The sequence below is a fragment of the Diabrotica virgifera genome, chromosome 5 (genome assembly GCF_917563875.1).
Source record: "Diabrotica virgifera virgifera chromosome 5, PGI_DIABVI_V3a".
Classification (NCBI taxonomy): domain Eukaryota; kingdom Metazoa; phylum Arthropoda; class Insecta; order Coleoptera; family Chrysomelidae; genus Diabrotica; species Diabrotica virgifera.
This window is the reverse complement of record NC_065447.1, coordinates 47523569-47537133: the sequence shown is the minus strand read 5'-3', so window position 1 is coordinate 47537133 and position 13565 is coordinate 47523569. Positions and strand designations below refer to the sequence as shown.

Below are 13565 nucleotides of genomic sequence, written 5' to 3'. Positions count from 1 at the left end.
TCTTAATGGTTCCTAATCGGGATAGAAAAGAAAAAAGTAAAAAAATACACATATGGGTTACAATTATAATCAAAATATTTTTCATTTTTATTTAAAAAGCAATCACTGCTTAATATTTGCTATTTCTTATTATTCTTAAACATAACATTTACAAATGGGAATCTTATTTCCTTTTGGTTTTCAATTGAAAGTTTTTATTAACATTTAACTATTAGGAGTTATTAGCAACAACTCTATTTAAGTTTGATGAAGCTTTTCTGATATTATTGATTATGTTATTCAATTTTTATGTGGAATTTAATACGAAAAAAACCATACATTCATGTCCAAACAAATGAGACTGACCTTTTCCTGGTGAACTGAAAATGTCCTCACACAAAACCCGTTCCTGCTATCCTTGGCTGCGATCAAACCTCGTCCTGGCTTCCAGTAATGTACTCCTTTGAAAAACTAGCTCGAATAGCTCTCGTTCCTGCTTCGGTCGTGATGCTGTGTTCTACCTTTTTCGAAACTGCTATCAGCTACCGGGACACTCTTGGCTCAAGGAGGTTCTTTTACTCTCGACCTGGCCTACTTCTCGTTCCACGATAGATACTCCACACTCACGGAACTACACCGGCTTTCTCACTCTCCGTACACTACCGTCTACTCTTGACTTCACTTCTCGACAGCTCAAAACATTCTGATCTCTATTTGTCATTCATTCCCCTACCTTCTAAATATCCCTTCCAGATTCACAAATCAAACTTCCACCACCAACTCTCATTCGCAGTATTTCTCAAAACCAATTTTTAAACTTTCTAAATATGCTTAATGGATTTCAAAAGAAAATATTTAATTCCCATTCTAAAATTACTTTCTACTATATACAAATTTTAATGACCTATTCTCTATTTCCACTTAGTCTTATTTAGCATCGGCTAATGATCGATCCTTCCGCGAACAACGATAATGACCTATTAACGATTTCACTTGAGTCTTATTTAATCACTTCTTAAAATTAAATATAACAATTTGTTGTATACAGGTTGTTCTAAATTTATATGCCCGTGGTTGAGAAAATTGAAAATATTTTATATTAAATTGAATTCTGTTTATAATTATCAAATTTTAATTTTCATATCAAATAGAAATATAACAATATATAAAGTAAATGGTAAAGCAGTAACGATTAATTTCATTTGGCATGTTAAATAGGGGGAGATTTTCACGACTTATTATATATAAAAAAAAACGGGCCAACTTTATTTTGAGCGCAACTCGCATAATTTTGATGCTACAAACTTTTATGAAAAATAAAAATAAATATATTTTTAGACGCCTTAAAAGAGTATTTATGAGTTTTCTTCGAAAAGTGCTTCATTTTTTGGTTACTTCAGCTTGAAACATTCGATTCGGAATTTTACGAGTAAGAACGTATTTTTCATGATATACAACTTTGCTTCTTCTGGGTTTATAGTCCAAGTGAATACACCTTTTTGTTCCTTTTTTTACAGGCTACATTTTTCCTAAGAATATTTTTTTCGATAAAGTACTTACTTTTTTAGTTATTTGCGAAACACTGCCAGAAAACCTGTTTTTTTTTGTTGAAAAATGCACATTTTCACTCGCAAATAACTCGAAAAGTATTAAAGCAGTTAAAAAACCTTATAGAACAAAAGTTGCTTAGAATTAGTAAATTTATCCATTTTCAGACTTATTTTAAACATACGTTTTTTCACCCCCGAGAAGGGGTAAATTTCACCCCCCAAGTAAAAGCAACCAAACCTAAATCCAAATTTTGAAGCAAATCCGTCTTGCCCCTGAAAATTACACGCCAAACCGGTCATTTACTGGGCTATATAAGCAAATTGATATTATGTTATGTGATTTCCACATTGCATCCATCAATTTAAAAATTAATTGCTCAGCCATTTGATAACCGATTTTAAAAAAATTTATATCGCTGGATAAGTAAATGACCATTTTTTCAAGTTACGAAAAAACATACTGGGTGTTTTAATAAAAAAAGTCAACAACGTTTTTTTTAAATTCCGCCATTTTGTATTATAAAGCGATATAAAAAAAATGGTAATTTACCTAAAAACTTGAAAAAACGTTCATTTACCTATTTAGCGATATAAAATTTTTTAAAATGGGTTGTCACATGACTGAGCAATTCATTTTTAAAATGAGAGATGCATAATATCAATGTTATTTAGGTATGTGATATCCATGTTGCACCTATCATTTTAAAAATTAATTACTCAGTGATTTGACAACCGATTTTGAAAAACTTTATATCGCTGGATAGGTGAATGACCTTTCTTGCAATTTACAAATAATATACTGGGTGTTCCGTTAAAAAAAGTCAACAAAGCTTTTATCAAAAATCCGCCATTTTGCTTTATGTATTTGAAAGCGATATAAAAAATTCAATCAATTCAGACAAAACGTTTACTAAAATAAAACATTTCAGCGAAAACCGCATATTTCTATCTTGAGCCGTTTAGAAGTTATAGGCAGTTAAAATGGGAGAAAATATAAGTGGACACCCGGTATTTAACGTAATGTATAAAATATAATGTTTTCATTTTTGTAAATTAATTAACAGGCTTTGCAGCACAATAAAATATGATAAGATAATATTTACTATTTAAACTTGACTTTTAAAATACACATTTTATAGTGTTTATTTAAATGAAAAATTACAACAATTACATCAGAATGTTATACATTGTTTTTAGCATAGTTTAATAAAACATAATATTTGACGAATTTAACCTTTAACTACACGCGCTGGCGTATTTCGTACGCCAAATATAAGAATTCTACTGAAAATATATTTAAAAATTTAATTTTTGACCTTGTTTATCTCTCTAACCTATCACTGAAATGTGCTTTATAATTTGGTTTTAGTTTCGTAATAATCGGCGTTCTGGGAAGATCGTAATTTACAGTTTAGTATTTGTTGTTTCCGGTGGTGGATAATAATATACGACACGATTATATTAATATAAGTAGTAATATAAGTTCATATTTCAATTGTTTTTTAGTCATTATGGAACAAAATATATTTTTCTTTATAAACAATATATTTTCTCCTGTAAAAAATCACATTTCAAAAAATATTTTATTATTAATTTTATTTATCATGGAATCCAGTTATTCCATGATTCCAGTTATAAATCCCAATTGGCTTACTGAGAAGGAACTCTAAGTATTCACTGATGCTGAATAAGGTTTATAACAAACAACTAAGTGTATTTTTTCAAAAAAAAAATAAACAAATCTGCTCTTTTTAAGTGTATTTTCTTGTGGCGTATAAAGTACGCCACGCGTGTAGTTATGTTATAACTTGATGCGCGGGTAGTTAAAGGTTAAAAATTGGCAAACGAAATATTTTCATACAGAAGTAAAAAAAACGTTGTTTGTATAATGGTATAAAAAGTTTATTAAAAAACTATTCAAATGTTATCCAAATGTATAGCAAAATGTTTTCGATCTGAATCAGATCATCTTCAGTGCGTTCTGCTTAGTAGATGAAACTAGAACACTATTAAAAGTGGTAACATCGAGACATATGATTTACATACACATAGTTTCAAAAGTTATGCATCACCCCTCGTATTGACGATGTTTACGCTTTTATAAATCCGTATCTTTATCACATATTTAATGAACCTTTTTTATAAAAAATATACCTGTTTTGATTTTTTATTTTATTTGAATACCCATTTAATTGACCTGGTTTTGCCAAGGTGTAAACATTTGAAAAATTAATTCTGGTGAAATTTTTGAAAACGGGATTAAAAATGAATCGTACTTTAATTTCTGAGTTGGAGCGTATAGGAATTATCGATTTAGTTGAAGAGGGCCATTCACAGAGGTTCGTGGCTAAAAGAGTGGGTGTTTCTCAGAGTGATGTCTCACAGATATGGAATAGGTTCCTGGAGACAAACTCGATACGGAATAGAGCTCGGTCTGGTAGACCCCGAGTTACCAATGATCGACAGAAGGGATATATCAGAATTTCCATCCGTAGAAATTGTTCTATGTCTGTACCAGCTCTCCAAAGGGAATTCAGGCATGCTACAGGAGTCAGAGTATCGTTGGCTACAACAAGAAGAAGAATTTTAGACTTAGGTTTGAGGAGTCGTCGACCAATAAGAGTTCCTCAGCTACAACCTAGACATGTTTTGGACTGCCTCCAGTGGGCTTAAGAACACATACAGCTCCCCCAACAGTTTTGGAATTTTGTGATTTTTTCAGGCGAGACCAGAAACTGTTTAAATAGTGATAACCGGCAAATTCGTGTGTCGCGAGAGTCAACACGAGCTGCACAACTAGCCACACACGAATTCGCCGGTTATCACTATTTAAACAGATTCTGGTCTCGTCTAAAAAAGCACAAAATTCCAAAACTGTTGGGGGAGCTGTATGTGTTTTTAAGCCCACTGGAAGCGGTCTAAAACATGTCTAGATTGTAGCTGAGGAACTCTTATTGGTCGACGACTCCTCAAACCGGAGTCTAAAATGCGTCTTCTTATTGTAGGCAACGATGTTCTGACTCCTGTAGCATGCCTGAATTCTCTTTGGAGGGCTGGTACAGACATAGAACAATTTCTATGGATGGAAATTCTGATATATCTATTCTGTCGATCATTGGTAACTCGGGGTCTACCAGACCGAGCTCTATTCCGTATCGAGTTTGTCTCCAGGAACCTATTCCATATCCGTGAGAGATCAATCTGAGAAACACCCACTCTTTCCGCCACGAACCGCTGTGAATGGCCTTCTTCAACTAAATCGATAATTCCTATACGCTCCAACTCAGAAATTAAAGTTCGATTCATTTTTAATCACGTTTTCAAAAATTTCACCAGAATAAATTTTTCAAATGTTTACACCTTGGCAAAACCAGGTCAATTAAATGGTTATTCAAATAAAATAGAAAAACTAAAAAGGTATACTAAAAAGGTTTTTTATAAAAAAAGGTCAATTAAATATGTGATAAAGATACGGATTTATAAAAGCCTAAACATCGTGAATACGAGGGGTGATGCATAACTTTTGAAACTATGTGTCTTAAGATTATAATAAATGTAGCGAATCCAAGAAGGCTCCAAGGGCAACATGGTTCCCTGCTCGAAAAGAACGTGTGGCTATTGCCAGTTCAATGGACACAGTCCAACAAGGATTTTCCCATTATTTTGAAATATTTTCATGTCATTATGAAATATGTCATACTGTCATACGGTATTTTTAACATGATATCAGGTTCATTAGTTAGTTAATCTGACTTTAATTCCAGCTGTTCTTACAACAACTGCGATAATCTTTTGATGGTTAACGCAGTTAAATGCTTTTAGATAATCAATAAAACATGCTTACACATCTACATTCATTTTTCTGTATCGTTGTTTTAACATATTTAAGGCAGAAAACCTTCTCGTGTTCCCAATTTGTTTCAAAATCCGAATCTGGAACTCACACTTCTTGTAAATTCTTGTATTCTTCTACGTATTCTTGTATGGATGATTCTGAGAAAAAGTTAAGGTCTTTTGTGAGATCAATATCTGGTAATCGTCGCATTGACCGGAATTGTAACTTTTTTATATTCTAATAATTTACGAATAGATATTGATTTTAGCCAGTCTGATGGAATTTTGAAAAAGACTGTGTATGACTTGTACACACTTCTAAGTACATAGGTCAAACCGGCAAAGAGGTGTATGTTCTCAAAAAAATTGATGGTGTGTAAAAATGAAATTTTACTATATCATGTATCCTATTGAATAGTATCATATTTATCTACATACATCGGTATATTACCTGCATCATATATCTTATGTCCTCCGCTCAAATAGTGTCATAAATCAAAAAGCAAAGTTTCGAGAAAACAACGTCTAAAGTTTTTCCTACAACATTTTTGGGTTTACTTCAAAAACTATTAAAATTAGAATATGTACCAACTATTTTAGTCAGTTATGATGCTTTTTCAAGCTCTATAAAATAGCTTAAGTAAATCAAAATTATTAAAATTTTTTTTTTGAGTTGTGACGAAATATATGTGACAAATAAAATAACGAAAATTTGCGAAATAATATTTATCAAAAATGACACTTGCGGTACAGAATATATTATCAGTAGTAATTGCACAAGAGCTCTAAAATTATCGAATTTTTCTCGAGTGACACTTTGACTTTTAATTTCACGACCCAAAGGGGAGTGAAATTATGTCAGAGTGTCACGAGGGCGAAAATTCGATAATAATTTTAGAGATCGATTGCAATTTGCTGAGATTATTTCATGAATTAAACTGTTCATAACCAAAATTTTATTGTAATTTATTTATGTAAGTACCATTAAACACACAGTTGTTATATGAATATTTGACGGTTGAAAGTCATCACTTTTATAATTTTTAAAACATTAATTGTCATTAATGTCACTGAATGTATTTTTTCGTAGCAACGAAGGGCATCTGACGTAACATACTTGACGACGGGATATTATCAAAAATTATCGGGTATAATATCACAAGAGAGTGAGAATAAATTGAAAATAATACGAATGATTTTCGAAAATGTCTTGTCTGGCAATAGACACCAGGTCCCGCAGGGCTCGAGTGGCTATTGCCCAATGACAACAAATTTGAGTAAAAATGAAGCATTATTTTCTTAATTATTCTTACTGTAGTGTGATATTCGTAAGATTATTTTTTAATACGTGTATTATGGATATTTTCTTAAATGTGACAGTTGTCAAAACTAGGAAACTGCTTGCCATTAAACAGAAACAATCTATTTAAAAAAATTCTATCGGTAATTTTCTACAGTAGATAATTCTCAGTATAATTTTAATCTGATTGGACAGAATTAAACACGTGATCAATTATCTTACTATACGATTGGAAGTTAAAATCATTAAAAAAGAATCACTTTAATTTTTATTTCTGTAGCTTTCTATTGGTCAGAATCTCCTATGAATGAAATAATCATTATTATTATCTGATTAACATAAATATACATACTTATATTTGATGTAACTTATATGATGTAACTTTAAATACAGGTAACAACAATAAACACAAATTACTGCAAAAAGAAAGATAAATAAGTGATAGTGACCTAAATGTCACTTTTCTTGAGCACATACGAAGATTATTTTGAATATAGTAATAACAATATACTGTCTTAACTCGACAAATTAATGACACTTTATACACATATAAGAATTTTGATCGTACGATGGTTAAAATCTACATAGTGGCTCGAGCAATCATATGGAATTTTCTCCTTTCACCGCTTGAAATGTTCGGAGAAGGGAGAAAGATTCCATATGATTGCTCGAACCACTATGTAGATTTTAACCATCGCACGATCAAAATTCTTATGATGTGAAACAGCGCTTTTGTGTTCGGTGCGTCGTTGATTTTGGATAATCGTATAATGACACTAGTGCCATCTAACGATAAATACTTGACCCATAGTCGTGGGACTTTGTGAGATAGGATAGGAGTTTATAGTTGTATTAAACTGTAGCGTAGGTGCAATAAAACCGATTTTATTTTTTTTTGACACTCTTTGAGCGGAGTAGCGATTTATACTTTGAACTCATAATTTTTATTGTCGTAAAACAAAACCCGACTTAGGCCAAATGAAATTTGTTTAATATTATTTAAAATTAAAATATTGATTTAAAAAGTTAAAAACTTAGCTATAGTGAAATTGCGCTAACTTTTTCAATTATAATTTTGTACATTTATTTACAATAATTTATGTAAAACAAAAATTCAATCATAACAATATTTTTAGACACCAAACATCGCTGAAATGATGGACCCAGATTCCACTGAAGATATCAGTCAACTAATTAACAAGACGGATTCTGTAGGTTTTAAAAGAGCTAGTTTATCATTGATGAGACATTTGTACAAAAATAACTTTTTATAACTATTTAACACCATAGTATTTTTTATTGTAATATTCAGTATTTTTAAGAAATTGTTGTTTATTCTGCTTTAATAAATTATATGTTAATTTTTTTTGTTATAATAAACAGTATAAAAATGACACCATGTTTCTCTATAGGATACAGGTAGAGACGATATGTAGGTATCTTTATAATACAAGGATCATTATCCTTGTGTTTTAAAGTTTTGTCTTGTATGCACCCACAAAGAGCAGTATTGTTAGCGTGAAGAGCCAGTCGTTCTCGTAAGTAGAAATCGGACATCCATCCTTGTGGTAGGAGGATCAGCACCTAACCTTGACAATCTTTCAAATTCCAATGCGCTTCAGACACTTCACACCACCGCACATGTTGATAATACCTCTTTCTCTCTCTTTGTCTCTCTCTTTCTCTCTATCACTATCTCTCTATCTCCCTCTCTCTCTCTCTCTCTTTCTCTCTCTCTCTCTATCTCTCTCTCTCTCTCTCTTGTCGTTTACCCTACTGAAAATCATCATGTTCTCCAATCTTCTCCATTGGTCTTTATTTTCAGCTGTTGTTTCGCAGGTTTCGCTGAATGAGTGGCCCGCTGAATTCTTCTTCTTTACTTGCAGTACCGTCCCCTATCGGAGGTTGGCTACCATCACGGCAAGCTTAATTTTGTTGGCTGGGCCTCTAAACAATTGTATTGAACTGCACGCGTAACACTCTATTAAATTTCGCAACCAGGAAATCCTCCTACAACCCTCATTTCTCTTTCCTGAGATTTTTCCTTGGATTACGAGTCTTAATAGGGAGTACTTTACCCCTCTCATTATGTGGCCTAGATATTCCAGTTTTCTCGTTTGTATGGTGTTTATGACTTCGCATTCCTTTCCCATCTTCAGCAAAAAATTTTGATTTGTTACTATCTCTGTCCATGGTATTTTCCATGGTTACTTGTTGGTGTGAATGTTTATGTTTTCCAGCAAATACTGTAAATTTGCTAGGTTATCTGTTACTATTAGCGTGTCATCAGCGTATCGTATATTGTTAATTAACTCTTCGTTAATGTTCATACCAATGTTTTGCTCTATGAGCGCTTCCTGACATATTGTTTCGCTATTAGAAATATCTCGAGAACTAAAGGCAATAGAATCATGAAAATTGGAATGAAGGGATTTTGAAGAGTGATTATATTTTGAAGATCTATTTAATGAAAATATTTTCATCTATTTGCGGGAAGTGTGTAGTTGACCCACTACATGGTAAACATCAGCCATTGTTTGTTCCGTACTAATACCTTAAACATTGTGAATTAGCATAGTTTAAAAATAGTGAAAGTGATCCAGCAAGAACATTACACTATCCACTAGCTGGGTAAGTGTTTGCAAAATTCAGTGTGTCCAAATATACTATTAATTAGAATTAGAATTACACAAAGACTATATAGACTTTTTATCAGCAATTTATTTTCGAATGTTTTTATTTTATTATTCTTGGGTGCGACTCAATTGCATTAGGCAAGAAATATTAATCATCCATTTATAAAAATGTTTTTGGCTGGAAATGGGAACGGATCCGGTCCAGTCAACAATATATATATAATGCACAAATTAATCAACTCTCAAATACAATGATACCAATGCAACCAAATCATCAATATATGCAACAACACAACTCTGTATCAGCAGACATGATGCACTATTATCAAAATCAATTCCCACCTCTTCCAAATATGTACACTCATCCATCTAATTTTTTTAAATTTATCCTTACCTCAAATGAGCCAAAACTCAGTTCCTACACAGCCAGAAATACACTCAAAAACTTTCGAAGAAGGAATATATTATTCCCTACCGTCCTCATCAAGTGACGATGAAAACATGGAAAGTGATGCAAATGTTTGTACGCGGCAATAACTAAAAGAATCGAGATCAATAAGAAAACGTAGGAAAATAGCAGAAACTACTGAGCAAGGTGCTTCAGTAAGCACATCTAATAGGTTTCAAACTCGCTCAGAAGAAAACGCAGATACAAACCAAATCCATACCAGTAAAAGAAACGATGCCGCCCCCTATTTATGTTTACGGAGTAATAGACTACAAAGCAATGACTGACTCTATAGCGCAAGTTACTGAAGATGAAACATATTATACTATTACTCTTCCTAAAAATGTTGTTAAAATAAATGCTAAAACACCTGATTCTTATAGGAAAATAATAAATTACATGAGAGAAGAAAAAATAGTACACCATAGCTATCAACTCAAACAAGAAAGAGCATATAGAGTCGTCCTAAGGGGTTTACACCATTCTATTCCTTTAGAGCAAATAAAATCTGAATTATTAAGGCAAGGCCACACAGTCAGAAATGTTATAAACATCCGGCACAGAGTAACAAAAGAGCCCCTACCATTATTTTTCGTCGATTTGGAACCAAAAAACAACAATAATAAAGTCTTTAATGTGGAATTTATATACAATACCAGAATTAGAGACACAAGAACCCCATTGTGCAATGCACTCGATGTCAGGCATACGGACACTCTAAGTCATACTGTTATAAACCTTATAAATGTGTTAAATGTGGAGGATCACATGACACCAAAAGTTGCACAAAACCGAAAGACACACCTGCAACATGTACTGTTTGCAAGGGAAACCACCACTTCGAGACTTATCAAAGCAAAGAACAGGAATAACGATACAACTAGACCTAGAAACACACAAGGATACATAAATTCCAATCCAGCACTGCACCAAATGACTCAACGATATGCGCAAAATGGAATCAATTATGCTCAAGTAACCTCAGGAAACATCAACAGACCAAATAATGGTGAAGATTTAACACACATGATGACAAGCTTCTTAAATGAATTCAAAAATCTATTTAATCAACTTTTTAATTAATGGCTCCATCAATTAGAATAGCCGCCTGGAACGCCAACGGGCTACCAAACCATGTAGAGGAAATCACAGCATTTTTAAAAGTAAATAAATTAGATGTTCTTCTCATCTCAGAATCACACTCAACCGAAAGAACAATAGTAAAAATCACTTTATACACAACGTACCTTACTCATCATCCTGATGGAACTGCTCACGCAGGAACAGCAATTATTATTAAATGTTCTATTGAACACTATTTCCCACAAAATTACGCCACACATAAAATACAATGAACCATACTAAAAATAGAAACATTTACATGGCCACTTGCCATTGCAGCAATTTACTGTCCTCCTAGACACTCCATATCAATTGAAGAATACGAGACCTTTTTTCAAGAACTAGGACCCCGATTTATAGCAGCTGGAGACTGGAACGCCAAACACACCGTATGGGGATCGAGGCTTATAACACCAAAGGGTCGAAATTTATTGGCGTGCTCGCAGAGAAATAATTTAAACTTCCTTTCGACAGGTCAGCCAACGTATTGGCCGACCGATCAAAACAGGATTTCTGCCCTGCTAGACTTTGCCGTTATCAAAGGTATCTCAAATATATATTACAAAATAGAACCCAGTCTTGATTTAAGTTCAGATCACACCGCAATAATCATAACACTAAGTACAACTGTAATATGGAAGGAACCTGTGGCAAAACTCTGCAATAAAAGAACCAACTGGGAACAATTTCAAGCTATTACTATATATATATTCGGTTTTATAACGTCTTACGACGTTGTCCGACTCCCAAACGCCACTGTATTCTGTCCTGAGTTAGGTCTTCATTTAGATTTCGAGCGCTAATCGCTTTCCTAACTCCCAGATTCCAGCTCTGTGGTGGTCGTCCTCGTTTTTTCTTCTCTGGGGGCTGCCACATCATAGTTTTTTTAGGCAATCTTTCGTCCCCCATTCTGCTCACATGCCCATACCATATGAGCTGTTTTCTTTCAATATCCTCAACTATAGTGTCCTCTACACACATTTGTTGTTTTATTACTTTATTCCTTATTCTTTCGGCTCTTGATATTCTCATCGATCTTCTGATGGCATCCATTTCCGTGGCTTCGACCTTTTTCTTATATTTCTCGGTTATTCTCCATGTTTCGGCTCCATAAAGTAGGCTAGTTTTAACCACTGTCTCATATATGTTCCATTTTCTTTTCTTTGATATTTCTTTACTCCACAGAACTCCGTTTAGACATGCTATAGCTCTTCGGGCTTGTATGATTCGATTTTCAATTTCTCGTTCGTCTTTTCCACTACGGTCGAAGATGACGCCCAGGTATTTATATTCGTCACATGGATTTATTTTTTGATTGTCTTCGATATCGAGTTGTTCTGCTTCAGCGCCAATTGAGAGGTATTTTGTCTTTTCTAAATTGATATTTAATCCCCATTTCTGGTATTCTTCAATTAGTTTGCTAAGCATATATTCCATGTCGTCTTTGTCATTTGAGATCACCACCTGATCATCTGCAAACTGTAAAGTATATATACAATCCTGATCGTTCAATTGTATACCCATTCCTTTGACTTTCCTTTTCCATTGTTTCAGAGCTGCAGAGATATAAATCTTAAACAAAGTCGGAGAGATACAACATCCCTGTCTGAAGCCCTTAGTAACTGCAAATTTTTCAGCTAAGAGGTTTCCGAATTTCATTTGGGAGTTTGAGCCGTAATATAGATCTTTGAGAGCACTAACCAATGTTTGATGTATGTTCGATGTGCCCAGGACTTCCCATAGTTTATTTAGCGGGACAGTGTCATATGCCTTCTCAAGATCTACAAAAGTCATATGTAACTCTCTATTTGTCACAACTTTCTTTTCTATAATTTGTTTAAGACAAAAGATGTTATCTGTACATGAACGACCTGCTCTAAATCCTCCTTGTTCTTCGTCTTCAGACGATTGATAATCTTCCTCTATCAGGTCCCGTAGTATTCGACCATATAGCCGACTCATTTAACTTGTGACCGATATCCCTCTATAGTTTTTACAATTTCTCCTGTCACCTTTTTTATATATTGGAGTCATATATGCTGTTTTCCATTTATCTGGTGTTGGATGGCCATTAATGTATTCGTTAAATATCCCAGTGATCATTCTGTGTAATTTCTCTGAGCCATTCTTTATTAGTTCCGTAGTTACTCCCTCTGGTCCGCTTGCTTTCCCATTCTTCATCCCTGCTATAGCTTTTTGCACTCTGTTGATATCTATGGTAATATGCTCTCCCAGAATTTCGATTCTTGATGAATTCATATCTTCTTTAAATTCGTCTCTGTTCTCATTTAATAGATGTTTGTAATAATGTGTCCAATCCTAGGGATTTATGGGATTTAGAATCACTTTCTCGTTAGTCGGCTTCTTAACAGAGTTTATAAACTTCCACGCCTCAGTGCATTGTCGTCCTCCAATATAGGATTTTATCTCTCTGCATTTTCTGTCCCACGTCTCATGGTGAAGATTTTACTTCCCACGCTGGTACTAACACAAATATAAACTTAAAACATCGAATTAAAGAACCCCATGAAATAGAAAAAGCAGTGCAACATTTACCAGAAGTAATACAAGATGCTGCATGGAAGTCAACTCCAGATGATAAAAAAATTACCACCCATGATCATAACACTCCTTTAAAAATTAAAGAAATTTTAAATGAAAAAAGAAGAGCTAGAGCCAAATGGCAGCGGTCAAGG

General features: G+C 33.5%; 1 protein-coding gene across 1 annotated transcript in view; it reads left to right on the top strand.

The window, feature by feature from the left end:
• LOC114331587 (uncharacterized) overlaps positions 1-8057 on the top strand; it is a 71482-nt gene extending 63425 nt beyond the window's left edge. The window contains exon 4 of the mRNA XM_028281194.2: positions 7800-8057. Coding sequence (XP_028136995.1) covers positions 7800-7937 — 138 coding nt within the window. The 3' untranslated portion in view covers positions 7938-8057. The remainder of the gene's footprint in view (positions 1-7799) is intronic.
• Positions 8058-13565: the final 5508 nt, after the last annotated feature.